The sequence below is a fragment of the Peromyscus eremicus genome, chromosome 4 (assembly GCF_949786415.1).
Source record: "Peromyscus eremicus chromosome 4, PerEre_H2_v1, whole genome shotgun sequence".
NCBI classification, from domain to species: Eukaryota; Metazoa; Chordata; class Mammalia; order Rodentia; family Cricetidae; genus Peromyscus; species Peromyscus eremicus.
This window is the reverse complement of record NC_081419.1, coordinates 123,677,809-123,705,379: the sequence shown is the minus strand read 5'-3', so window position 1 is coordinate 123,705,379 and position 27,571 is coordinate 123,677,809. Positions and strand designations below refer to the sequence as shown.

General features: G+C 46.7%; 1 protein-coding gene across 1 annotated transcript in view; it reads right to left on the bottom strand.

The window, feature by feature from the left end:
- Positions 1 to 18,358: 18,358 nt before the first annotated feature.
- Syndig1 (synapse differentiation inducing 1) overlaps positions 18,359 to 27,571 on the bottom strand; it is a 163,709-nt gene continuing 154,496 nt past the window's right edge. The window contains exon 4 of the mRNA XM_059259649.1: positions 18,359 to 19,483. Within this exon, the coding sequence (XP_059115632.1) occupies positions 19,325 to 19,483 (159 nt within the window). The 3' untranslated portion in view covers positions 18,359 to 19,324. The remainder of the gene's footprint in view (positions 19,484 to 27,571) is intronic.

The following is a 27,571-nucleotide window of genomic DNA, read 5'->3' as shown; positions in this document are numbered from 1 at the left end:
GTGTGTAGTTTCCCCTGGGTCACAGAGCAGTGGGGTAGATGAGTCAGGAATCCATGTTTTGGAGCAGAAGTGGGCCCTAACCTATATTATACATTTCTAATCCCAAGCACAGCATTTAAAGGTTGCTATAGTAAGGATATGCCTATCTTTACTTACCCTGAAATGCTACTGGGGGCCCTGGCACTTGTGGCAAGGGAGAGATTTGGGGGTCATGCCTTAGTGGGGCAAGTTTCAGTCAAGGGGTCTTAGCCAGATACCTTCCCTGCCATAGTAGGGCATCCATGCAGATGTAAATCGAGTTGATTTGTGTCACCACACAGGGATGGCCCAGGAATCAGCACAGGTGTGTAGTGGGTCTGCACCAGCTGCAGTAGTAGGGAAGGCACTCTGGGCTACAGCGCAAATCACGTGTCCTCAGCAGAGGCAATGAGAAGTAGGCTGGAGCCTCCAGGACTGATGTCACCTTCCTGCTCATGAAAGCCAGATGTAATCATCTGAAAAATCATTGCTTTTTCTTCTTCAGATTTTCCCCCATGGATTCATATAGGGCTGTTAGCCTTAATAATGCCAGAGGTTAAAGTAATGCATGGTTAGATATTCATATAGAGAGGCTGGATCTCTAGAATGTGGACAGTTATGTCACCACAAGCCTGTGGCTTGGGGCTGGAGGAAGAGCTTTGAGCCTGGGGCTGACAACTGGGTGCTCAGGGTTTCTTTCCTTGGCAAGGCATGTGCTTTGAGAGCGATGTGACCGGGTCCTGAGAACAGAACTCTTTCTGAGAACCTCATAAGAATCTTTGTGGCTGATGCAGAGATCCACAGCCAAGCACCAGGCCGAGCTCTGGGATTCCAGTCGAAGAGAGGGAAGAGGGATTATATGAGCAAGGGTGGGGGGGCGTCAAGATCATGATGAGGAAATCTACAGAGACAACTGAATCAAGCTCATAGGAACCCATAAACTTCAGACTGACAGCTGTGGAACCTGCATGGGGCTGGACTAGGCCCTTTGCATAGGCTCTGCATAAGCGAGACAATTGTGCAGCTTGGTCTGTTTGAAGAGCCCCTGGTAGTGTGATCAGAATCTATTCCTGGTGCATGAGCTGGCTTTCTGGAGCCCATTACCTATGGTGGGACCCCTTGCTCACTCTTGATGCAGCGGGGAGGGGCTTGGTTCTACCTCAGCTGAATGTACCAGGCTTTGCTGACTCCCCATGGGAGGACTTATCCTTTTGGAGGAGGAGATGGGGGATGGTTGCGGGGGGAGCAGGAAGATAAATGAGGGGGGATTTGTGGTTGGTATGTTAAATGAATAAAAAGAAATTTGTCTAAATAAAAAAAAAACCAGAAAAAAAAAGAATCTTTGTGGCTGACTTGGGCCCATCTTCATTGAAACAATCCTGGCTGCTAGAGCCAGAAGATTCTAAAGGTCGAGAACCCCCCAAACAAACCGTTATGTGTGCTCATTAAAGAGTGCAAAGTGTTACATCCTTGTTATCAGATAGCTTTCCTTCATCCCAAGAGTCCTGGAAAGAACCCTCCTCCACCTCCCCTCGGCCATGTCTGCCCTTCCCTGTGACCCTGACCCCATCTTCATTTCCCCACTGGGTTTTATCCTGGCTTCCTCTTGTGATTTTCCTCACCTATTTAGACAAGTCCTTCCAAATCTTCCCCATTAACCTCTGGAAGGGCTTCTGAGTCCCTATTACAGTACTCCAGCCTTTTATCCAAACTTTCTCAACTCATGTCTTTCCTAGCTGATAGGAGTTCTGAGCCACCTTCCTCCAAGTACAGGATTTGGCTGTGGCAGTCTCCTAGGGATATTCTGCCCAAGAGGAAAAGAAGAGGAATGGAGTTATATGAATGTCCCAGCACATGCCCTTCTTGCTTATTAAGCAAAAGCAAAAAGCACAAAAATCTCAAGTGCAGAATCTAGCTAAGGATGTTTCCATCATATTGAATTCCATAAATAATATGGAATGTTTCCATCATATCATATCCCAGGGCCTGGTTCCAGCACAGGGCCCTCAGGATGAAGGGGATGCTGGGCTTGAAGGACTGATAGCACTTGGGGATGCATGCCATCTTTAGCATCTGGCACTGTCCACCCTCCTCTTAACTGCCTTGCTTTGGGCATATGATAGAGAATTCCTGTGGCCAGTAGGCCTGCCATCCATGGGGTCTTCTGAGAGACTTTCTAAAGTGCGCTTCCAGGAGGAAGAGCAACACACTACATCTCTTAGGGCAAATGCATCTTCATTTTTAGATGGCCATCCGTGTTTGTTTAATCATATTATTATTACTAAATAATTCATAACATACACACACACACACACACACACACACACACAAAAACAAAAAACCAAAAAACCCCCCCAAAAAAACCCAAAAAAAACCTCTTCCATCATTTTTCCCCCTCTCAATGTAATTTTCTTAGCACAGTGCCTGGGTTATGCCTCCTTCTTAGTTGTGTTTGTTGAAAGTATCACTACGAGTGAGTGAGACATGAAGTTGGAGGTGGTAGGAGATGGGTAGGATCTGCGAGGAGTTAGGGGGAGGAATGAGGGTAAATATGATCAACATACATCATATTAAATAATTAATAAAATATATTAAAAGGGAATTTGTGAGTAAATGAATGGATGGATGAAGAATGCACTTGTCAAGAATCCATGTATTTCAACTCTATCTTATTATCCAAGCATACTGAACCCATTACTTGCCATGCCTGTTATAAATTTCCTATGGTTGGTTCTCATAGAATCTGGGGGCTGGGGTGAGACATTGGCCATTGAGTTGGCACGCGCTCCATGTCATGCCGTAGCCATCAGAGCACCCTCTGACTGCATTCACCCACTGCCAGTGCTTCAGTGGGAAGCCATTCTGACGTTGGCTGTAAAGCTTGAAAAGGGCAGTTGTGGAAGGGATTTTTAAGAAACTAAAAAAAGAGTGAAAATGGGTCCAGTTAAGCAAAGCAGGCATCAAGGAGAGGCAAGAAGCACTTCAGCATGTGCTTGGACAAATAAAGTCATTGGTCCCAGGGGTGCCTGGGACTCAGGAGGCCCCAAACAGTCTGTCTGGACAGGCAGCTCAGTCATAGTTAGAGGTAGGTGTCAGGAACAGAGGATGGAAGGCACTCCTCAGCGACAATGGATTTATAGCAGCCTTTCAAAGGAAGCTTGGCTTGGGATCAAAAAGAAAATTATCTTCTTCAATGCTTCATTTCCTTAAATTTACAGCATCAATAACTCCTTCAGCTCTCGTTGTGCGGCCCAGCAGACTTAGCAGGTGGAGACAAGGCATGGAGGACTCCCAGGGCCCTTCTGTGACAGATTCACACCAGGCTTTCCCTCAGGACAGCCATGGCTTTGAGTATTCTCATCCTGTAGGTTCTAAACCCTGGTCCTCCTCAGAATCTATGGACCTTACCCCTACCCCACAGATTCATAATTCAAGGCAGAGAACATACTGTAGCGTGGTCTGTAGGTCTTGCTGGTCCAAGGCTTGGATCACTCAGGTGATGGAAAATCAGGACCAGTCTGCACACCATGGAGCACATGTGGCCTACCTTCCCAACAGCACTAAGAATGTTCACTGGCTGTTCCCAAGACATTTTAAGTGTTTCACGGAAGCTACATTGTGGATTCTTCCCTCCAGTTAGACATCTGCTCCCCAAAGCAGTCATCTTTAGGACTGTCATTCTGTCTACTTGCCTAGCCCCTCCACGCCTGCCATCTCCTCAGAAGCTTTTCTCATTCTTCTGATTGCTGATTTCCCTCACATTGACCTCTGCATCTCTAGCTGACTTTGATGTCCCTTGGAAATGGGTTCCATTTTTGTTTTGAGGAGCATTGTGTCAGAGGAAATGGTGTCAGAGACAAGCATGGTTTGAACTTTGACTTACCAAGGATGGTAAGGTACTTTCATGACATTGACTTATTACATTTTGCTGTTTGTACCCAAGGGCTATGTCTTCTACACATTCCTCAGCATTTACTTCACAATCAAACCTTGGACTGATTACAAGCTTCTGATGTGTTTTCTTAGGCATAAAACCTATAGACTCCAAAGGCTGGCACTCTGGGCATCCTTCAGTCCACATAAATGAATGTATGCAAGGGAGATGTTCCTGCCCAGCTCCAGGTCCTTGACAGTATCTGAGCTTCTTTCTTGGTATCTTTGGATGTTCCTGAAGATCTCAGACCCCTCCCCCACCCCTTTTTCAATTGTCATTCAGCCTTCATTGGGCCTCTGTGGTCTGACTCCTATTGCATCTCTGCTGCCTTACACTGAAATCTGTCTCCATGAATGTGGGTACCAGGAAAGGCTCAAGCCAGGGGCCTCAGTACCCCCCAAACTCAGGGGAGCTTCATTTATTCACATGACACAACCCCGAGTTACCCAAGGAAGTCTCAACTCAGGTACTGCCTTGATCAGACTAGCCTGTTGTCAATTTGTCTGTGGGGTATTTTCTTGAAATCTTACTGATGTGGGAGTGCCCAGCCCACTGGAGGTGGTACCACCCCTGAGCTGGTGATCTTAGGTTGTATAAGAAAGCTAGATGAGCTGGGCGGTGGTGGCACACGCCTTTAATCCCAGCACTTGGGAGGCAGAGCCAGGCGGATCTCTGTGAGTCCGAGGCCAGCCTGGTCTCCAAAGCGAGTTCCAGGACAGGCACAAAGCTACACAGAGAAACCTTGTCTCGAAAAACCAAAAAAAAAAAAAAAAAAAAAAAAAAAAAGAAAAAAAAAAAGAAAAGAAAAGAAAGCTAAGAAGCTAGATGAGATCTGTGATTGTTATGTAAAATGAATAAATAAAAAAAAGGAAAAAGAAGGAAAGCTGGATGAAGAAGTCATGGGAAGTAAGCCAGGAAGTGGCTTTCCACCATGGTGCTTGCCTCTATTATTGCTTGAGTTTCTGCCATGATTCCCCTCAGTGATGGGCTGGGATGAGGAAATACACACCAAATAAATCCTCTCCTACCCAAGCTATTTTTGTTCAGAGTATTTTTAGCACAGCAACAAAAGTAAAATGCAACAATACCCCCTTCACCTTTTAGTGGAATAAGGCAAAGTTAGAAAGTGTGGAAGGACAAGATACAGACATCAAAAATGGCGCTGTCCTTTCATCCAGAAAGGGAAGGTCATTGCTGAGCAGATGAGAAGAATGCGTCTATGATTTACTTGCTAGCGTAAAACACAAATTCCCATTATGTACAGGATATAGCTGAAGTGACTGAACACAGCTGTTAATGGAAGTAATTTTTGAAATAAGAATTGTGAATAATTTTCACATTTTTTCCAAATTATGGGATTTGTAAAACAGCAAATATAAAATAAAAAAAAGAGTCATTGCAACATAGAAAAAGCGGACCACTCATTCTCCACCAGAGGTCTAAATTTTGCTGAAAACTTCTTCATGTAAAATAGTCAGGTTGTGCTGACAGCCAGTGTTGGCTAGAACCAAGAAGCCCCCCCCCCCAGGAAATAATGTATCTGGACTTTGTACATGATTTGTCTACACCTGTCCCTCAGAACCAGCACTGCTATATGGTGTCCCATCTCACCCGACTTCCACTTTATATAGTGGTCATCCGCTGCTTCAGCTGGGTATCCCACATCATACCTCAGACAAGGTCTTTGGGGACAGTGGTTGAAGGAAGCACAAGTAAGGAAATGCAGACATGAGACAGGGAAAAGTCACAAGACATAGAGGTGTTAGTAATTCACTACTGGTCTAACCCTGCACACACTTGCCCCAAACTGAAAATAACCCAAATGTTCCTCAGTGGACAAACATTCTACACCACAACATGGAGCAGTACTCAGTAATGAAAATGAAGAAAGTTGGATGCCAGCAATGACCTGGAGGTATCTCAAAGGAAGGCTGAGGGAAGCCAGACTCAAAAGCATGCAGAGTCTATGATACTGGTCATGTAGTACTCTTGAAAAGGCAAGAGCAATAGGAACAATAGGAACAATGACCAGGTAGTAGCTCCCATGGACTGTGGGTGGGACAGGCAGTGGCTCCAAGGAACGTACATGCTCTGCTCTGCATGGCTTGGGTCCTGGAACCTTGTCTAGGAGTGACAAAAGAATAAAGAAAGGACAGACACAGGTACAGAAAAGCTGGGATCAGGTAGAGTGTATGCACTCTGATGCAGAGGCACCTACCGCTGTACCACCATACCCTGGACCCTCAGCATGCTTATTACGTACAGCACAGGGGGAGGAGTGGCTAGTCTCTGTAGGTGAACAGATGGTTATTGGTGAAATTATTAAGGCCACTCCACGTAGTTAAAAGGGAGGTTTATTTTGTGGGGTAACTTACAAGTGAATGGATAGTTTACAGGGTCTGGGAAAGGCGTAGCGCAGTCCGGTGGTGTTCTCTGGAGAACTCTGCTCGGTCTACCTCCAGCGTCCAGGGTCCAGGAACTAAGAGAGCTGGCGCATCTGGATCTCGGGTCTTCAGGGTCCTCTCTTGGCCCCGCCTTGTAGGCGTGACAGTTACTGAAGCCTCAATGGGGGTTGGAACTTCCAGATCAAAGCTGAAATGGCTACCCACTACAGATGGTTATCATCCAGGAGGAGGGGGGAGCTTCAGTTACTAGTTTTTGCACACACCAATCAATTGTCTGTAAACTCTTGGACCAGATGAAAAGAAGTTTTGACAACTCTGAGCATGGCCCACGTAGGAATAGCTTTGCCAATTTGCCATGGGTCCAAGGCCCTGGTCTTTGTTATGGCTGTGCCCATGTCAACAATACACGTTCACTCAGGACTTCACTCACTCAAGGCTTCCTCTGCTTCCTACAGTACATGGGTTTGGGTGATGAACTATCTTTGACTGTGATGGCTCTTATTTATCAGTGTTTATTGTTAAAAGTCCTGTAACCATGCACTAAAAAGGGTCAACTTCAGGCTCACAGTAAAGGACAGAGACAGGTATGATTGCTGTTATATTCATGAGGCCCCCGGACCAGGAAGCTTGTTGGAGTGGAAGCCACAAGCACCGAGGTGCATGGTATTTCCCTGAGGTGCTGTGTGCAGTGTAGGACTTCATGTCTCCAATGGCCGTGGTAGGCAGTAGTAGCCCTACTACCTACTGCAGTGGGGTAGTAAAATACTGATGTCGCAAGAAAATCAAGCAGGGTTGTGGAGGTCAATTCTTGTGTTAGAGACTTGGTGTTGGAAAGGGGAGGAGAGGACAGGAAGGTGAAGCCTTGGGCAGTCACCCCTGCAGATCCCTCTACAGATGTAGTGCCAGTGGTTTGCTTGGGAGACAATCCCAGGAAGCACTGGGGAGGCAATGTGAGATCCAAAAGGGTTTGGAGCTGGAAGAGGCTACCTGCAAAATCAGGCAATTTTAAGCCTGCCTAGCTGAGGCTTAACCTCATGAGGGACCCTGAGAGCCTGTAGTCTCCACCCCCAGGACCTTAAAAAGCTGGAACAGTTATTCAGTAATTCCCATGGCTATTGGCTGGAGCTGCTCCCTGGGTGTCGTGGGCTTGATCGTGTATCTGGCTGTCTTTCATCATTCGCAGAGATGGCATAGGCAGGAGAAGATGTGAAGACTCAGCCTTTTAAGAAGACCCTGAGGAGGACAGCAGGACTGACTTCTCTTTCTTGGAGAAGCCCTGTCAGGAAACATTGTTTAACGTATTCTTTCATTTTCTAGTTTTGATCTCATCGACACCCACGTGAAAGAGCGCACAGAAGATGGCGTCTCTTTTCCCTGCCTCCACCCTCACGATTGCAATCACACTTGGGGGTCAGGGAGATGACGTCTCAGGCAGACAGAGGTCAGGCAGAGGAAACCTGAAGGTGCCACGGACGCCGATCAAAAGGCAGGCCTCAGAACTTTCCTTTGGAATCCTTTTGCTGCATCTCGGTGGTGAAGTGAAAACACACAGCTTCCGGTCTGTGGGAACAGAGGCTGCCAAGCTCACCTCTTTCTGTGGAGCTTTCAAAGAACACACGTCTCTTCTCTCTGGGGATGAAAGGAAGGTTGTCACAGCTGTGTTGTGAATCAAAATTTTTCCAAGGAGAGTTTTCAGCTTTCAAGCACACGTTTCTCTCAGTGTAACAGTTTCCTCAGTTCCCCAGTAACAGCCTCCAGGATCTCTAAAAGGCTGACAGGAACTTTGGGGACTGAAGAGCGGCGGGTGCTGAGTGCCCTTGGCTGAACATTTGAACTGGGTCTTTTCTTTTTGTACGTGGGGTGAGATTTTCAAATGTGGAAGCAGCCTTTGGGTTTTTGGAATACTCCTTTGTAAGAGGAGGAACTATTCTATGGAGTAGAATCTATACTTAAACTTCGAGCACCTCAGTTTTCTTGTCAAATTTAAAAATAGCTTTCCCATTTACATACTTCGTAAGGGCATTATTAATGAGATCAGATTTAATCAGATCTAAGAACATCTGCCTAACACAGTATTTTTCCCCAAACAAATAATGTTGATGGAAATAAACAAATACATAAAGTAAAATACCTGCTTTAAAATAAATATTCAAATTCAGAGGGAGTTGAAGTCATGTGGACGGCACGATACAGGGCTGGAATAGGAACCACATTTACAATGAGACAGCAGTCACTGCTGCTCAGGAGCCCCTGCGTCGCGCCTGTCCCTTGTATTGTCTCATAGTGCTTCTGTACCAGGTGTCTGCTTCTCCCACTGTGAAAATGAAGGAAGTGAGGCTCAGGAATGTTTGATGAATTGACGTTGGTGAACTGGGTTTCAGAATTCCCCATTCATGTCTGCCAACCCTAAATCACACACACACACACACACACACACACACACACACACACACACACACACACACGTCAATTGTGTATGAGGCTGGATACACGGCTTACTGGATAAAGTGCTTAATGTACAAATATGAAGACCAGAATTTGGATACTCAGCACCCACATAAAACCCAAATGGGCACAGCTTCCCCAGTAGAATCCCAGCATTTAAAAGGTGGAGGCAGGGGATCCCTGGAGCAAGCTTGGTAGGTCAACTAGGAGAATTCGTGAGCTCTTGGTTCAGTGGAAGACTGTGTTTAAGTAAGTAAGCAGAGAGCAACTGAGGAAGAACCTGATGTCAACCTCTGGTCTACACACACACACACACACACACACACACATACATACACACACACACACACACATACATACACACACACAGACACACAGAGACACATACACAGAACACACACACAGACAGACACACATGGGAACATGCTGTGGGATGTTCTGTATGTCAAATGTGTTGCTCTGATTGGTTAGTAAATAAAACACTGATTGGCCAGTAGCCAGGCAGGAAGGATAGGCGGGACAAGCAGAGAAGAGAATTCTGGGAAGTGGAAGGCTGAGTCAGAGACACTGCCAGCTGCCACCATGACAAGCCGCATGTGAAGATCCCGGTAAGCCACGAGCCATGTGGCAAGGTATAGACTTATGGAAATGGATTAATTTAAGCTGTAAGAACAGTTAGCAAGAAGCCTGCCACGGCCATACAGTTTGTAACCAATATAAGTCTCTGTGTTTACTTGGTCGGGTCTGAGCGGCTGTGGGACTGGCGGGTGAGAGAGATTTGTCCTGACTGTGGGCCAGGCAAGAAAACTCAAGCTACAGGAACACACACACACACACAGATACACACACACATACACACACACACACACACACACACACACACACGGGAACACACACAGTGTGCACACATGCACAAATGTTTACAAATATGAGTATACAAGTGTATGGGCATCACACACACACACACACACACACACACACACATTGTGTACTGTGTGCATACACAGTTTAAGATGATTCGAAGTAGTTTTACCCCTCTCATCCTGAGAGCTGGAGATTTCCAGTATTTCAGTCATGCCTCTGCTGCCTGCCACCCTCAATGCCTCCCTCCCTAATGAACAACCACTACCTTGAAGTGTGTGTGACCCCAGATAAGGAGGACACAAAAATCACTCTGTTGTTAGAGGAGGAGTGGAGAGGGTCTCCCTGACAACAATCCCCAGGATTCATAATTGAATGCTGTTGCGCTCAGCCCATCATTACCAGGCAGCTTTCATTCCTGCCTCTCTGGTCCTCCTCACATTATGACAGGCCTCTCACTGAAGTTTGGACAGACAACGTATCGCTCACTGCCCGCCGAGAGAGAAAGCACGGACTGTGTATAAAATCACAAATTCAAGTTAATCAAATTCAGCACACATCCAGCGAAAGTCTTTCCTGCACATCATTCTAGACACTTGGGCAGATCTCACTGTAAAGGCATTTCATTGACCAGCACTCCGTGATGCAGAAAAACAGAGAGCTCCAGAGGTGGGACCGGCAGGCAAGCCACTGTGGAAATGAAAGCTTCAACCAATGAGCATTACCCACAGGCAGCAAACCCAGCCGACCCTGGGGAAATCAATGCATTTCAAGTAAACTGGCAGAAAGAATGCTTGAGTGGAGTGGTTTTACAGTTTTCCTGCTGCTGATGAGAGATGGAGAGGAACGGGATGCTGCAGCCCCTGTCTGATGATGGTTTATCTGCTGTGCTCTAGGTAGAATCAGAGGTCACTGGTGTCACTGAAGGTCGGCAAGGGACAGCTGGAAGATCTGATATGACAATAATAATGACCAGTAGGTTAAGCCGGCACAGCTGGACTGCTGTGCACCGGCTGAGTGTGGCCAGCAGTGTACCACATTCTTATGTGTAAGGAGCCCTTGTATGTGATACATAGGCTGCTGTTATCCTCTGCTCAGTCTGGGGGTACAGCAGAGAGACCGGGGACGGTGCTGGGTTCTCCATGTCTTGGGTCAGTGGCTAAAGGTACCACAAGTGCTTCTGGGTTTCTGGGGCCTGATTAACCTATATTCAAGCCCGTGTTACCATTTTGCATGTTCCTGGGCTAATCTCTAGGAGCTGTGGCTTCACTTGATTAATTTTCCAACAAATCACATTTTCTGTTTTAGCTTTCAAACTGAAAAATTGTTATGCACATCTTTGGTACATAACTTAGAAGCAGAGGCTGCTTTCCCAGCCACACCATCATAATTCAGGAGTGCTTCCAGGACAACAGAGCTTAGTCCAGAGGAAGTCTGTTTCAGATGTGATCTGCAAGTGAGCACTTGTGGGTTTTCAAAGTGTGCAGGTAATCTCAGGAATGCAAGCTGTCTCAGTGCTACTCAAATCTTAGCTGCAGACGTCCATGCCACACATGTTCTTTGCATTCTGCTAATGGGGGTCTCTGCAAACAAAACCTGTGCCCAGTCTCTTTCCCAGGGCTGGGGGACAAGTGCTCTCTGTGCTGTGAGTTCTGGGTAAATTTGGCAAGCCTGTCAAACTTGTCTTCATCCAGTGAGTTTGCAGGGGCCAAATCTGTGATTGCAGCCTCCAGGTAGTGGCACTTCTCAGAGGGAAGGGGACTAGGAGACCAGATGGATAGCACTAGGGAATGGCTACAGGTCTCAGGTGAAGTAACACAGAGGAAGAGTCCCACGGAAGCTATGGTGGAGGCTGGGTTCCCATCCCTGAGAAGGAGGCTGGGGGGGGGGGCGGACCATAATGTGATGTATTGAGGGATGTTATAATTGGTATGTGGGCTGCTTGCTTTTCTATGGAAAGTCACATGGGGTTGAGTTCTAGCCTCTTGTGAATTCTTTGAGCTCTAACTTGTTAAAGCCTGAGCTTTCATTTCCCTATCCCTTGTCCATGGTTTTGGGGTAGGCTGGTTTCTCTAGGAAGCAATACATACGTACATACATACATACATACATACATACATACATACATACTACACTAGTGTTTAGTGGGGTATAAGGTCTGCAAACTAGAAGCAATAAGACAAGGAGTCTCTAGTAGAGGGGACTAGGACAAAGACATGTGTGACAGTGTCTGAAAGAGCATCCTGCAAAGGGCCGGAAGACAGCAATGCATGTGTCTTATAGGTTGTGACAGTATCCTTTACCTGCCTTAGCAGAGCAGTAGGGAAGGAAGCTCAGCCAGTCATGATGGGAAGGCCGGAGTCCCTTTCTACCCACTTGGCTGACTTGGGAAAGTTGCCTTACAGAGAACCTTGGTTCTGCCATCTGTGAATGGGGCTGTGGCCCTTCTGGGGTGATGCAGATCCTTCCTTTCTAGAGCCATGGTTTAACCAGTGTGAGGGCCATCCTTATCTTATTGCTTACCTTCTACTGCAATTAAGATACGTACAGGTAAAAGCAGGCAGAGCTGTGCCTTGGGCTGCTCTGGCATTTGGCTTCTTCCTCCCCTCCTCTGGTTCCACCCTCCCACTTCTCTTGCTCTCCTGCTAAGCTGTGAAACCTTTCATGGGTCTATGAGTAGATCTCAGGCTTCCCGCAGCCAGGTGACCCTCTACCTGTGTGGCTGATCCTTCCCTTATGCTGCTTAAATTGTAGTCTATTCAAACATGACTTCATTTACAGTCTCCTTAGCCTCTGTCTAAAAGACAGACAGTTATGACAATGTCTCCAGACACTGACAAATATCCACAGTGGTGGAAAGTTGGCCCTGGTTTGCTGATTTCATTCTCTGTCACACCTTCATACTGCTGTGTATGTCTTTTGATTCTATGCCCTTCTGGTCTTATGCCTTTTCTCTCAAACACCCCAGTCTCTCTCTCTCTGGGAACTTGACTTAGACGAATCCAGTGCCAGGTGAAGTCTGGGGAGGGGTCCAGAGAATGATCCTTTCCCCATCTGGAGTCCACACCTGCTCTAGGGTAAGTCACAGGACAGGGCATGAGAAGGTAGGTAGCTCCAGCTTTTCTTCTGCTGCAAGTTTAGCAAAGGGGTGCTCAGCTGTGTGGGGGTGGGCACAACTGGGTGTCCTTGCTGCCCAAATTTCAGTTAGACCTCAGTTGGGGACACCCAAGGCTATCTCCGACTATTGCTAGAAGGACACTGGCCTCAGTACTCCTAGATTGAACCTAAGGCTCGATTCTGTCCTTTCCCTAGCAGGTGACGACATGGAGAACTCTTCACTGAAGATAGGGAAAAGTGTGGCAAAGTCCTGCTACAAATGTGAAATGCAATGGTTTTGCAATTTGTTCTTCAAATGCAAGACACATGTTATTTTAAAAGACCCGTTGCTAGGAAATCTAAAGATGCCATGTGAAGAGCTGATTTGGGATATCGGAAGAAGCTGAAGATTTTCTTGAAATAAAACTAGAAGAGCTTCGTTCGTGAGGGTTCCACATTACCACCCCACCCCCACTTCATCGTCAACTGAGTTATAAAGCTGAAACGAGCCTGATCTCTTTTCTGAATTAAAGACTGTCAGTGGTCAACCACTGCCTCTTACTTCTAATTACCCAAGGGTCTCTTGAGGAAACAAATAGGAATGTTGTCTCATGCAAACAGGAGATTGCATTTGCACAGCTTCTTGTGAATGGGTGGCTAACTCCGCCCTCAGTAAGTACAAAGCCAATCTTAGCAGATCCTGCCTACTCACCAGGTACACCTCACCAGTGCAATCAGAAAACAGAAGTCACTTAAAATGTGTGGGAATTATATCCAGGTGACAAAGAGGTTAGTTAGTTCATGCGACTTAGAATAGCACCAAGCATCTTGGCTAAACATCTTGATTTGCTGAAGAAAATAATTTGAACCTAAAGATGGATTCATTATGTAGTAGAAACAGATACAAATCGCTGCTTCTTATTAATTGGAATCGTGCGTTAGAGCCAGGTGTCATGAATGTCACGAGCAGAGCACGGTGAAGACATTAAGTCGTTCTACATTAAGTTAGAGCTGCATGCTGATCCTGATGTGTGGCACCTCTGTTCCCTACACACAGATATATAGGTATCATACTGCTCTGCTTTCTGTCCATCTAGATTCAGATCGTTCCCCAATGACCTGACTTCAGTGAAAAGCAAAGTAGGTAGCTTTGGCAGACACAGGGGCTGTGCTCGCTGACACTCACTGGCAAAACACCCTGTGTTTACTCTTTGCTTCCCGATGTATGCTTGTGTGCTAGGCAGACACATAGACTTTTCTCTCAAGTCTTGATGGAGGCAGACCTGAGCTCACACTGTGCTGGAGCAAAAGGCTTGGTTGTGAGAGAAGAGACTGGCTACAGTGCTCAGCTAAAGGGACTGTCACCGCAGAGCTGGGATAGGTGCAGTGGCTATGGAAAGCAGTGGCCTGATGGCTCAGTCACTCAGTGGAATCCTGACAAGGAGGAAGGCAGAGAGCCCAAGGTATTGATTCAGAAGTACGTATGGAAGCGTTGTGGCCTACATATCTCAGTTGTGCTGATTGGGGACAGCTATATTGGGGCAGATATATGTCAGGCAACGGCAGTGGGCAGTGCCTATGGTGAATGTCAATGAGTATGAGAGTCAGGACAATCCCATCCCATCCCATCCCTGTGACTCAGCCCTGACTTCACCTCACTGTCACCTGGCCTTCCAAGGCTTTCTGTAAGAAATCTGTCCTGCACACTGTTATTTAAAAACAAAGAAAACCATAAGATAACAGTAACACTAGAGGTGACAAAACCCTGAGGAATTAGCTCTTGACCTTCCTCTTGGAACCAAGGCTTGCTTGCCAGTTTTTGCCTCAAGAAGATACAGGTCCACCTATGATCCTGAGTTGTCCATCTTGCCATTGTTAAGCTTTAGAAAGCCCAGGCAGGCATCACCCCCTAGAAACGCCTCCAGCCTAAAGCCTCTCGCAGGAGAGAACCACATTCTGCTCTATCATCTCCCATTACCCTGAAGGTTTCCCTTGCCATGAGTCACTCGACCACATAGAGCTGTGGAGCTCCTTGCCCAGTGCCCTGTCCTGGGTGTGCGGGCAGCAGTACTCAGCCCCCAGTGTGGCCAAGGCTGTGGCTGCCATGGCCCACCCTTCATTCCTGCTGTGACAGACAATGCTCTGGGATCCCAAGTCCTGCCTACAGAAGTTCTCATCCCTGTGGCTTTCTCCACATGGAGCTTTGACCTTTTCCTGGGGTGCTCAGCAGGCTGATGTATTCATTACTCCATTTACAAGCTGTTTGGCAGGGTGCCAGCCATCCTCAGGCCCCATGTGTCTGTGGGTTTAACATCCACTGTTATCTTGCAGAGCTAAGACGCTAAGCCCAGGAGCGCAAAGGCCTCCGATTCTGTGCCCCTTGGTCAGCTAAACTTATGCTGATGACCAGGGATGTAACTAGTTGGGAACATCACAGCCATGATCACCCCTTCTGGTGCATCTAATATTCCCAATGTTTGGGAGCAGAGCAGATGCACAGCCTGGACTCTTTTAAGAGACAGGTTTACTCCACTTTCCAAGTGCTTGCTTGGACTAAGGTTCAGAGTTGCTATGCCATAGTTTATTTGCACTTGAGTCAAGAGATGTCAATATGCATGGCAATAAATGTGCAAGTAGAAACACAAGTGTGTCCTCAGAAGAGACTAGAACTTTAACCAGACCACTAGAGCCTCAGAGCCTCTGAAAATCAGATCAAGTTTTGGCCATGGCCAGAACTGTGGTGACCATTTAGCACTTATATTCAAGGAGATGAAACAGTTACTGGCAAAGGAGGAGTGTCCACTGACGTTCTTCATATTCAGAGTTCATTCTGCATTCCAGGTGGCCTCTAGTGCTTTCAGAGGGCAGGAGTCTAGCCAGGCTTGAGGGATGTCCTGCTTAGCGTAGAAGAGTCTGTTCATGTTGTCCTACTTAGTCATGTGGCCTGTCTGGAGGAACTGGGCAGCCAACCAGTAACTTAGATGTCAGTACTTACAGATATGGCCTTTATCATCATGTTCTTAGGACTCACTGTAGTTTCATGAGGATAGCTAGGATACCTGGTCAAATGGGTGTAGCTGGTTATGTAATGCCTGCTTAGATCAAGGAAGGGCACTTGGAGGGTGAAGATGCCTGGTAAGTCGAGATATGCATAAAATGGGAGCCTATTGTGTATTCCAGAGACTTAATACAGGAGGAATTCTAGGTATGGTTAACTATCTGATAAAGTGGGGACTCCAGTGTGGTGGGACATAGTATATCACAGGAGACCTTAGTGAGGTGTGTGTGTGTGTGTGTGTGTGTGTGTGTGTGTGTGTGTGTGTAATACCTGGTAAGATGAGACACCTAGTATATGCAGGGTACCTGGTGGTGAGAAGATATTTCATAAAGTGGGAGACCTTGTGCGCTGAGGATATCCAAAAAAGTGAGGACTCCTGGTAAAGTCAGTCTTCTCAAGCAAAATAAAAAGAATAAATGAGAGAGGTGAAAGAGCCATTTTTCAGGAATGGAACAGCAACATCTGGAGAATCGAGTTGATATACCACTGCCATCTTAAAGAAGGGAGCATGGAAACCAGCCATTGAAAGAGAGACTTCCTAAGCATTGATGTCATTTCAGGTCTCTCTATCCTGATCCCTAAATTTCTGATAAAGTCAGCTGGAAACATAGAAAGCCAAACATCTTCCATGTCCCTAAGCATTGTGTCTATGTCTTATGAGCTGTGTGATCCAGGCCATTTCTCTTGCCACGTGTTGCAGCTGAGGTCTAAGACATGGACAAAACTGAGTAGACTAGGGTTGCTACTTGGCTTTATAGGACTTTGGGAAAAGTATTATGTACTCTGGGTCTCTGCTTTTCAACAATATGGTTTTGAGAATGACGTTTCACAATGCTTGAATAGGCTGGCATGGAAAAGACACTTTTTCCTTGGCAGGGGCAAGGATGTAAATGCCAGAAGCAGCACTTTGTTCCTCGGGGTAAGCCAGGCTGGGGCTTTGCAGGTATAGCTCTGCCCTCTCACAACACCTGCCTACATATGTGGTGTGGAGTGTATTTGTTTCTCTGACCTGCAGTTTTCATCCTTCCTTACTATGTTTCTCCTAGGATGCTGATATGAGATTGTGTCCATGTGCCCAAGGATGGGGCTGCCCATGCAGTATTAGTCAGTGATGGGAACAACAATCATGATAATAAGATCCAATGAAGTACAAACTGCAGGAAGGTTGCTCTGCTTTGCAGTAGATACTAACAGGTCCACTGAGGATGACATTCAGCCACTTCCCCTATGGTCACCACAGCCATGCTGTTCACTGGACTGTTCTACCCACTAAGTATGCTGATGAGCCACACAGCCCCAATCCATTAGTTCCAATTCTGCATACAATCACTTTTGATCATGACCAGTATGATGCTTGAAATGGCCTTGGTCTCCTTGCCCTGGAGAAATATGGATGTAGTAGTTCTTGAGACTCTATAGCGAGGGCAGCCGCCTTGTAAACAAAGGCTCTTCCATCTGGAAAGACAAAACTGGGATATGGTGGGTAGCTGGGCTAGCATGAGTCGACTAACTTGCCTAGAAAGACTGAAACTGTCTTTACCAAATCTTAAGAGATGGAAGTTTGGACATCCCTTGAGTTTAAAATGCATCAAGACCAACACCCCTCCCTACTTTATACATGGTTCATGATGCTTGAATCCTGAGAGGTTGAACTAAAAGAGAAAATGATAAAAAAAAAACAAGCTATGAAATGGCCTATGAATAATTCTGACAGTAACCAGAGCCATGCCATCTAATGTACCTACTTACACCCATCACTGTTCTCTTGGCCCCAGGAAGTCTCCAGCAATCCTATGAAGTAAACCTTTCAATTATCCTGTCCAAGGGACACAGTTCAAAGAGTTGCAGACATCTGTCTAAGATCACACAGTGAGAAAATAACATGACTGAATTTGAATCCAGGTTAGATTGACCTCCATTCATATACTTTTCATATGGCCAGCTCATTCAACTCTCATTGGGGAGTGTTTGGGCATCTTCTATACATTCTTCCTAGAGCTATGGCCTTAGAGAATGTTCTGGATTATCTTTTTGAGATGAATACTGTGTTTAACTCAGGAAAACAATGCTAGTATTTTTGAAAACATTAACATTCAAGGTGAAGGTGGGCAGTGTCAAGTGGGAGAGACTAAACTCGTTATCATTATTCCAGGCAGGGTTCTCACCTGTAGTATCCACTGAAATCATCAGGCTGAACTTCTGACTAGTTAAGTCAGTATTTCTGGGGCTTTGATGCCAGGATCCCAAAGACTGGGAATATTTTAAAGCTGCAGGGAGAACTCAAACAGAGTGCCTCTGCGTCCTTTGATGGCTCAAGATGGACATTTAAGCAGCTAGGGCTGTGTGATTCATGATTCTTTCCCTGCAAGGCCACCTAACCATAGTTGCTGAGTGCTGGCTGGCTCTTCCACAAGTAAGACATGAGGTAAATCATCAAAACAGAGTCCAACCATCACCATTCATCAGAAAGAAAAGTCATAAGCAGACAAGCTAAAAGATAATTTTTGTTAAATAATGAACACTCGTAAAACAGCAATGACATGGTATTAAAACATCTGTGATTACTTATTTCTCAGCATTCATCTGGCAACTGAAGCAGCATGAAGCAAGAGTTGCACTTAAAAAAATGACAAGAAAATAGCCATTCATTTAGTCGACAGAGTAAGGCCCATCTCATTTCCGGGATCCCAGTATTGCTGCTCATGACCAGGATGAGCGTCCAAGAGTTAAACATCCTGTGTGTCTTCACAGTTCCTCTCCTTCAGGCTCCTGGAGCAAATGCTGGGCTTGTTCTTGAGGGAGGCGGGCCTATGGCTGCCTCCCTTTTAAGATTAATGAGGCCCCAGAACTGTGTATTGCTGGGTATCTGCAGGGAGCCCGATGCTCCAAGCTGGGGCAGCGTGCTGGGACTGAGCAGGGCCAGGATAGGCGCTATGCTCCTCCTAATTTTGAATTCTCAGGCAGGATCCATCTGTGGACAGAGACAGCAGATCTCCCAGCAGGTGTTTTCTTTTCCTTGTCAACCTCACTTGTTTCTGAAAGGAAGCCACAAGGATGGGGGACACAGAGGACATAAGCAGGCCACAGCTAGTGGTGACATGTCTCCTGCATTCTGCCTATTGCACCATATTCCATAAAAAATAAACATATTTTTTAACTGTTTGTATATTGCTAATGGGGTGGCGGTCCAGGCACTGGCAGGCTGCAGAGCTGGGTTATCATCGATCCATTAGAATCCATCCAGGCTCAGCCACTGGGCTGGAATCTTTGGAGCTTCCATGTGGAAGAATCAGCATTGCTGGCTGCCTGGTGCTCTGCACAGTGCTCAAGATGAAATGGAAGGATTAAAAAAAAAAGGAGAAGAAGAAGTAGTCCAGGAGTAGAAGATTCCAGGGCATTATGGAGTCATTTGGAAATCACTTGTACTGTACAGTATCACACAGGTGTCTCTTCTCCACCCTCACACACATGGCCCGGCTCCCCTCCTTCTGCCAGCCTTTAGGAAGCTCACAGGTGGTTATTCTTGGAGAGGTAGGCGATGAGGGCGACAGCCACACCCACGTAGATGCCAGTTCCAATGGTGATGGATAGCACTGCCAGGAACAGGGCCCTCCGGGAGCTGGTGCTGGCCTGATGGAAGTCTCCTTTGGCCACAGCTTTGTTTGTCTGCAGAGTTGGCAGAGAAAAACAGAGGGAGAGTGAACAAGTTGGAAATAATGGTGAGGAAAGGGTTCTGCTTGGCTCCTTTCCAACATTCAACTTCACTGGACTACAGAGAGGATGTGCCAATACAGGCAAGGACACGGGAAACAGCAAGGATTCCCATAATGACTGGGCACCTGGTGAGTCCCTAACTGTTAAAGGAGTATATGGTTGGTGTTTGTCACTGCTCCCACATGTCAAGGGAGTCGAAGCTCCCATTCTGTCTTGTTTTAAGGAAGTCACATCTTGAAGTATCCCGGTGAGACCACAAATGTGAAGGCAGGGTCTCAGGAGTGATATGCCAGGGATGGGTGAGGCTCCTCTCATCTCTACTGCCATACTTCTTACTCAACAATGGTATAGTTTTCATTAGGAAAACAATTTCTAAAGAACATTTTCAATCTCTAAAGCCCAATAGAAGTATGGAGAAGAAAATTGTATCTCTCATTTCTCAGAGAGAAAAGTAGGGCATAATATTATTAAACGCATCCCAGAAGTCTTGAGGTTCCATTCTTCAGAAGTTAGCCACCATGTGCTGAGGCACCTTTGATTCCTGACTGCTCCCCACCCCTGCAAAAGCTGGGTTAGGTTTAACCTTCTTGGAGTCATGAGGTAAACAGTGATGTTGAGATTAGATATTGGCTCAGAATCAGCATTTTGAGGGCAGACCCTGTAAACCCTTCTTTAATTCCTCCCTTCCTAGTCCCTTTCCACAACTGAGACTAAACACACTATCCAGAGAGGGGAGTTGAGTGTTGTAGGAAGGTCTCATTCATCTTTGGAAGAACTCTGGGAAGTATTTTCTTCTCTGATAAGCCATGAAACTACGTAAGACAAACTCCTCCTTCCCGCCTGGGGACATGGAGCCATTTATATAGTGGGTGTCTTGAGGCTGTGGGGAATCCCAGAGGTGATTATGGAAGCTCATGTCAACACTGAGAGACCTGTGAACTAGTTTCAGAAACCTCCTGTCCCAGATCTGCTGGCATGAATCTCTGTGTTCAGATTCTACTGGCTGGCTGGGACTCTTCGCCATACTACGCATGCTCCTTGATTCAAGAAGTAGACCACTGTTGGATTAAGTTGTAGCAATATGGAGGGACTTCCTGAGCCACATGGCTCATGGGCTAGTGGAGTGGATGCTGCTGAGACACATGATCCCCTGTAACTCTTAGTGATGCAGAGGAAGGCTAATCCTAAGAAGCAGAAGACTCACTGCTCAGCAGAAAGGTAGAGCTCATTCTTCTGTGGCATCCCCTAACTCACGAACCACCCCTAAAAAGCTGTATATTCTCACTGGTCCCACTTTTCATGGTGTATCTGTGATATTTCTGCATTATATGTGGGTACAGGAGGACATGCTATTCACTTAACCTAAAAGCAATAACATATGCCATGAGTTATATAGAAGGCCAGACTTGGAGATAACTGGTGAGTGGGAAAATCATTTTCCAAATCTCCTGATGCTGGTTTAGTGAGATTGGAAATCTGTGATGTGTTCATAAGGACTCACTTCTGCCACTGAACCCCTTCTCTGGACACCAGCTTCTGAATCTTCAAAGCTGGGTTTTATTTTTTCCTTCCTCATTTCTTGCCTTGGCATTGAGCTTGGAAGCTAACAGTGGACAAGGTTCTGATGAAGTGGAGTTGAGGGAATTTAAAATGAGAAGCCTCAAAGGACAGCAGTAATTAATTAATTAAGCTATAATTAGCTGGGTTTCATTTTACATAGCAATGCTCCCAAACACTCCAATGTCCTATAACATAATTCACTGTAATTGCCCTTCTTGGCATTAACCCCAAACAGCCCTGGGACATCAGCAAGCAGCACAGCTAACCACTGCCTGTCATTATCCTAGCCTTCACATGGTGTGCCTGGGCTGGTATGGAGGAGGAGAGACAAAGGAAGCCTGGAGGGTGGGTGCAGAGCCCACTTTAGCTGATCAAGAACCTTCCGAAAGATCTCCTGAGTGCCACTTTCCTGACTCATCAGAGTTGAACCTGTGGGTACTTACTATGGACCAGGGCCTGCACTTCCCTTGTCCTCTATGGTCAACTGGGAACCTAGAGCATGCCCATAGGAGGTGGATGGTGATGTTGGTGGGCAGTCAATAACTATTAATGGATGACCAAGTGTGTAAGTGCTGAAATATCACCTTCAAAAGCCGTGCATGGTTTAGCCCTTAGTAACTGATCTTTGTTTGTTCAGGGGTGAAAGCAAGGAGTAGTGGCCTACCCATCTCTACAGTTGAACTCTGGCCCTGTACTGAAGGTTCTGAGCATAGGGAGCCAAAGCACTCATACCCCAAGTCTCCATGTCTGAGGATCAGGCTTACTCCTGCTTTCTCCTAGTCTGCCTTAGAAGACCTTGCTTTCTCTTTTGTTGTTGTTGCTCAGTTTCTGAGCATTTCTTCTTCCAACAAACACCAGGGGTGTGACATGAGGACAGTGTGGTAGAGACAGCCAAAGCATCAGGTAGGTAAGGTCATGCTGTGCTTCCTTCACAATTGCCTTTCCCAGGATTAGAGTTTCTGGAGTCCCAAAGCCATGAGAACAGTTGTCATTTACCTACTCCATGACCTCAGGAAGGGGATTCCGCACCAACCCTTCATCTCGGAAAGTGGATAACTGTGGCTACCAGCCTTCTTCTTGACCCTTTGGGAGGGGACAAACCGGAAGAAATGCCTGCCTCCTGGCTAACAGTGTAGGGTTCTATGACAGGTTAATTGCTAGATTTGAAGGTAAAACAGCACAGGGTTCTATGACAGGTTAATTGCTAGATATGAAGGTAGGAGTGCTCAGCCTGTCTGCAGATGATGGAGACAAGACTATGTGCAAGTGTGTGCTTCATAAACAGACCGGCCCAGCTCAGTGGATTCCTCATGCTGCTCCTGACTACTCTTTTGGGGAAGGAGAAGGAGGAGACGAGGACAAGGGACAGATGTAACCAGTGCCTTTAGGCAACAGAGACACAGTGGGGGTGGGGAGATTGGCTGGAACAAAGAGTGCCCCGAATAACTAGATTTGTCTATACTCGGATCTACACAGGAAACTCCCGTGGCAAAGGTGAGTTTTAGAAAGCACCCCAAGAAGTTAGTCTCAGGGTATCCCATGGGTGTAAAAACACTGCTTGCTTGTATGTGAACTAGCCACCTACCTCTTGCAGCTTCCCTGAGACCCAGGCTAGGCCTCAGCCCTCACAGTCTAGAAGTTTGTGCTGTGTCTGTCGTCTGTTGCTAAGAAACACGACATCTCCAACCTCTGTGGCCATAAGCAAGGCTACTCACTTATGTCCCACAGTTCTTGTGGTCAGAGGTCTAGAGGAACTGGCTTGTCAGTCTGACTTGGATTCTGTTGTGGTCATCTCCTGGCTGCTTCTTGGGCTGGAAAGACTGGGAATCTGTTCCCACCCTTGTGGAGCTCTCCTTGTGTTGAATCTTCACTCTTCCTTAGGATGCCGTACTCAGTACCTGCCCTCAGTGGTTTCTGGCAACCTCTTCCTGATCCTTCCTCAAGGTCCTGCTCACCACCAGGTACATGGAATCATCTTCCAGATAGACAACTTGTTCATCCTCACTGTAGCTCAGAATCTTTGCCTCTAGAAGGTTCAAACCATAGGCTACCCCCTTACCCCTAAAGCCACTGGGAAACCACCACATGGTCCCTGGGAGAAGGTAACTAATACTACCACAGAGGCACATGCAGAATGTCTACCTGGGGGCTCCTCTAGCCAGAATGGAATCTGATCTCAACCAGCCTTTGGAATATAACCAAATTCAGGCTCCTGGGCTTAAGAGGCTGCACCTCTGGAGGGTCACAACAGGGGGCTTTCTTTTGGTTCTTCCTCTGCCACTTTAGAACCCAGAACTTTGAAAGTCGCCAGACTGAACAAGAGGGAGGTGACAGTGTGTAGTAAGCACTGAATATCCCCACACATCTGAATACACCTTCCTAGCCACAAAGACACGATTCACAGTCCTGAGAAGCCCCATTAGCCTGTGCTTATTGTGGTGAGAACACTGATGCTTTCTTTCCTCGGTAGAGTAAGAACAAGCTCCCTTGTGCCTGGGTATTTCTTTCCCTGCCCTTTAGCCAACATGTTGTGAGTAATGTCTGTCATAAAACAGAAAGTGCAGGAGGCTCACAAGCCTGGAGTAGCAATGGCTTGGTGTGCACCTTTGCATGCCAGAGGAGGAGGGCACAGGGAGGGGCCTTAGTGTGGCCAGCAGCCATGGCTTCTCTACTCTTGAACCCTGTACAGGTGGATTTCAGCCCACAGATAAAGTCACAGGAAAAGAGAACCTTAGGAACTGGGTTGGTTAAGATGGTTTAGTTTGTAAAGGAAAGGGCTTACTGTGGTAACCCCTAGTTGGCTGTGGCAGTGTGTGCCTGGAAACTTAGTGCTGGAGAGGCAGAGACCAGAGGAACCCTGGGGTTTGTTGGCTAACCTATCGAGCCAAATTGGTTTGGCTCTAGTTTCAGTGAAAGACTGTCTCAAAAACTAAATGGAAAGTGATTGTGGAAGACGTCTGATGCTGATCTCTGCCTCTACAAGCTTCTGCACACATGTGCCCATACACATCAACACATGTACACACACACACACACACACACACACAGAGAGAGAGAGAGAGAGAGAGAGAGAGAGAGAGAGAGAGAGAGAGAGAGAGAGAACATGCTCTGAGAGAAAAGCAAGTATGATGCAGGCCCAGGCCCATATGCAAGCCCAGGGTTTAGACATAGGTGAAAAGGGAGAAACCACCTAAACCATGAGGGGCTGGGCATGCAGAGAGCACTGTGTACACTCTGATTCCTGAGAAACGAGATAAGGAGCTCTCTTCTTTTGTCTGGCTGTAAAGATACAAGGAAGATCTGATATTAAAATTAGAGAACAAAAGCAGCCATTAAGACTCAAGGAAGCAGTTCACCTTCATGAGTGAGAAGCAGTTTCAGCTGAGACAAATAAGGCTGAGATGGAGCTCAGCGTAGCGTGCTTGCCTGGAATGCCTGGCTCCCTGGATCCCATCCCCTACACCACAACAAATAGATGAAATAAAGAAGTATATAAGGAAATGAACGGATAAATAAAATCTTAAACTGAGAATATAAAACCGCTAAAAAATGGAGAACTCTTGGTGAGGACAACTGGGCATTGGCTAAAATTGCCACTACCCGTTCATGTCTCTTTAGCTAGAATTGTGGCCACCCAACAACTGGGTCAAAGGAACACACTGTGTTCCTGTGAAAGAACTCAAGGCTTTCTGACATGTGATGGTCACTTTGCTCTGATTGTCGAGGTAAGACATGCCAAGTTTGCAGAGAAATGGTTATTTCTTCTTCTTGGGTGGTCGTTTTAATGGCTCTGTCTGGCTGATAGGAGAGCTCATCCATGGACAAGGGCTAGGTGATGGTTCAATCTAAAATAAGCATTGCTTTCTATGAGGAAGCAGGGTGGTTCTGCCAGGATTCCTGCAGAGTCTACTAGTGGGCCCAGACATTTCCAGACCTGGAGACCTGTAAGGTTGACCCCATCTAGCTTTCTAATATCTCCTCTTTGTGCTGAAGATCCTGGTCCCTGAGTTACCCAACTGACTTTTCTTAACATAGTTTCACAGGCTGGAATATTCTCCTTTCTTCTCCTGGTCCCCCATACTTGGACACAGTGAAATAACTTCAGGATGAAGGAAATTCTATGGAGTCAAGGAAGGGATCTCGCTATCTGCAGAAACTCATGGTTTCAGCATCTCCACATCACAAGTGTCCACAGACCTGTGCTCAGATTTGAAGTTTCACAGGAGATTCACTGACATCCAGGGACCCTGGTTCTCAGCAACACCATGGCACCCTCTCCTTGAGGACACCCAGTCTCCTGCTGTGATGAGACTATGTTCTCTGAAGTACCTGGGCTCTGGTCTTTCGGTGCGCCAGTGACCGACCCTGTGCTGAGGATTCTCTAGCTCTAGATTGAAATTTTGACAAGCAGTTCTCAAAGTGTCCATTTCCTTCTGCTGGAAATGGCTTAGTGTGAGGTTTTGAAAAAAAAAAAAAGCACAATTTTCTCTGAAAGAGTGCCCTGCGGCTCTGCTCTTCCTGTAGTTACTATCCTAAAGGGAAGGAGGCATTCAGGCCAGATACTTCCATGTTCCGCATCATCTACCCAGCCAGGCTGCTGGTTGCTCATGGAGAGTCCTGGGTCATGCACAGCTTGAGGGCCTTGGCAGCCAACGCTGGACCCCACCTCCTCGAGTCTGTGACAGGCTCCCGCAGTCTTTACAGCCACTTCTCTGAAAATTACTAACACTGTGGGCCCCTTGACTGCCTGTGTTTCCTCTGGTATGAGTACCTGGCTGCCTTACATGTCTTTGCATTCTCAAGGTCATTTCCATAATTTACTGCCAGCTAACATCCACTGTGCCAGGACAAGACACCGAGAGCTGTACTGGCAGTGGAAGGAGCACAGGGGGGCCATGATGAGCCCCCAGAAGGGGATGGCTCTTAGACCAAACAGCTCATTTCAACATTAGCTGCCATATACACAAAGTGTAAGAGGAATGAGGGACAGATGCAAAGTCTGAATAAGGATGTTTAGCCACTTACCACTGGTTAGATCTGGAAATCAGGCACTTATCTCCATGCTCACTCCATCTCCGATTGTGGTCTAACAGGGAAACTTCCTGCATTCTTGAGTACTGTTACACCTTAACATGCCACATTAAGGGCAGTTGGTATGTCCTGAGTAGAGCAGGCTCACTAACAGGCTCTGAGACAATTTGTGGGTATACACTGGCTTTGGAGCCTGACTCTGGCCTGGAAGACAGAGGCCACAGGGAGAGAAAAGCCTCAGCTGACACCTTCTGAGATAGGACAGTGCTTTGGATACAGGACAGCAGATCTCACATTCCCTGAACAGGCTCATGAGGGCAGCCTGCCTCACAGCACACCACCCCCCTCCCACGAGGCATGCTGACTCTGATTTGTAAGTTCATCTGCACGGGTCCAGGGCCAGCATGTGGAAGCATAAAGAACATATAACAACCACCCCCCAAAAGGAAGTCTAGCTGAGTGCACCCCAGGGTTTGGTGGCTTCTATAGTTCATGAAGAAGGTCCTGATAACAGCAGCTCATCAATCTTGTGATAGGGAGGCCATGAGTCCATGGCCTCCACTGCCACTAGGCACTCACAGTTGTGTTCTGTGTACATTGAGATCCTGAACGTTTGACTTGGGTGCCAAGATGTTCAGATACCTCCCTAGAGCACCTCTGTCCCTAGCTGTATGTAGTATCCAGACTGTGTCCTGTGGAGGGTCTGTTGTGTCCCTTTGTGATGTGTGCTGGCTGAGATCTGTGGTCAAGGCTGCTTGACCAGCGCCACCAGTGAGAGTTGTACCACAGACCACTGGCCTGGGCAAAAACCCGAATTCAAAATTTGCAGTATTTTCCTCCTGTTCTTTTGTTCTCTGGTGTAGACCTGTACCTCATGAAAAATCTGACACCCCACCTCAACAAGGTAGCCTTAGTGCTATGTAGGTTAGGGTAGCCTCAAAACTCAGACATCCACCTGCCTCTGACTCCTGAGTGCTGGGATTAAAGGTGAGAGCCACTTCCTGCTACTCTCTCCAGTTCTGCAGTTCTTATTTCCTGGTCTCCAGCCCCCACTCAGGAAGACATAGCCTTACAATATGTGCTCCTGAAGTTGCCTAGAAAGCCATGCTTGTGATTGTGTGTACCTGTAAATCGCCATATTCTATCTATTTGATCATTGAACAGTTTAGCCGGATATATAATTCATGTGGGAACTTTTTTTCCCTAAAATTTTTACAACCTTTTCTCATGCATTTCTCATTTCCAGTACTCACCAGGCCAGCATCAGCAGCACTCGGTATACTTCTGTGCACCTTCCCTTCTCTCTAGGAATGTTTGAGGGCACCCTTCTTCCTGATATTCTAAAACACTAAAGTGAAAGTCCTTCCTGTTCAATTGCTGAACTAACCTTTCCCCCCGTCTCTTTTGTGTGTGCGCATGTACTATGGTCCACTGCTTGCCCTTGGCTAG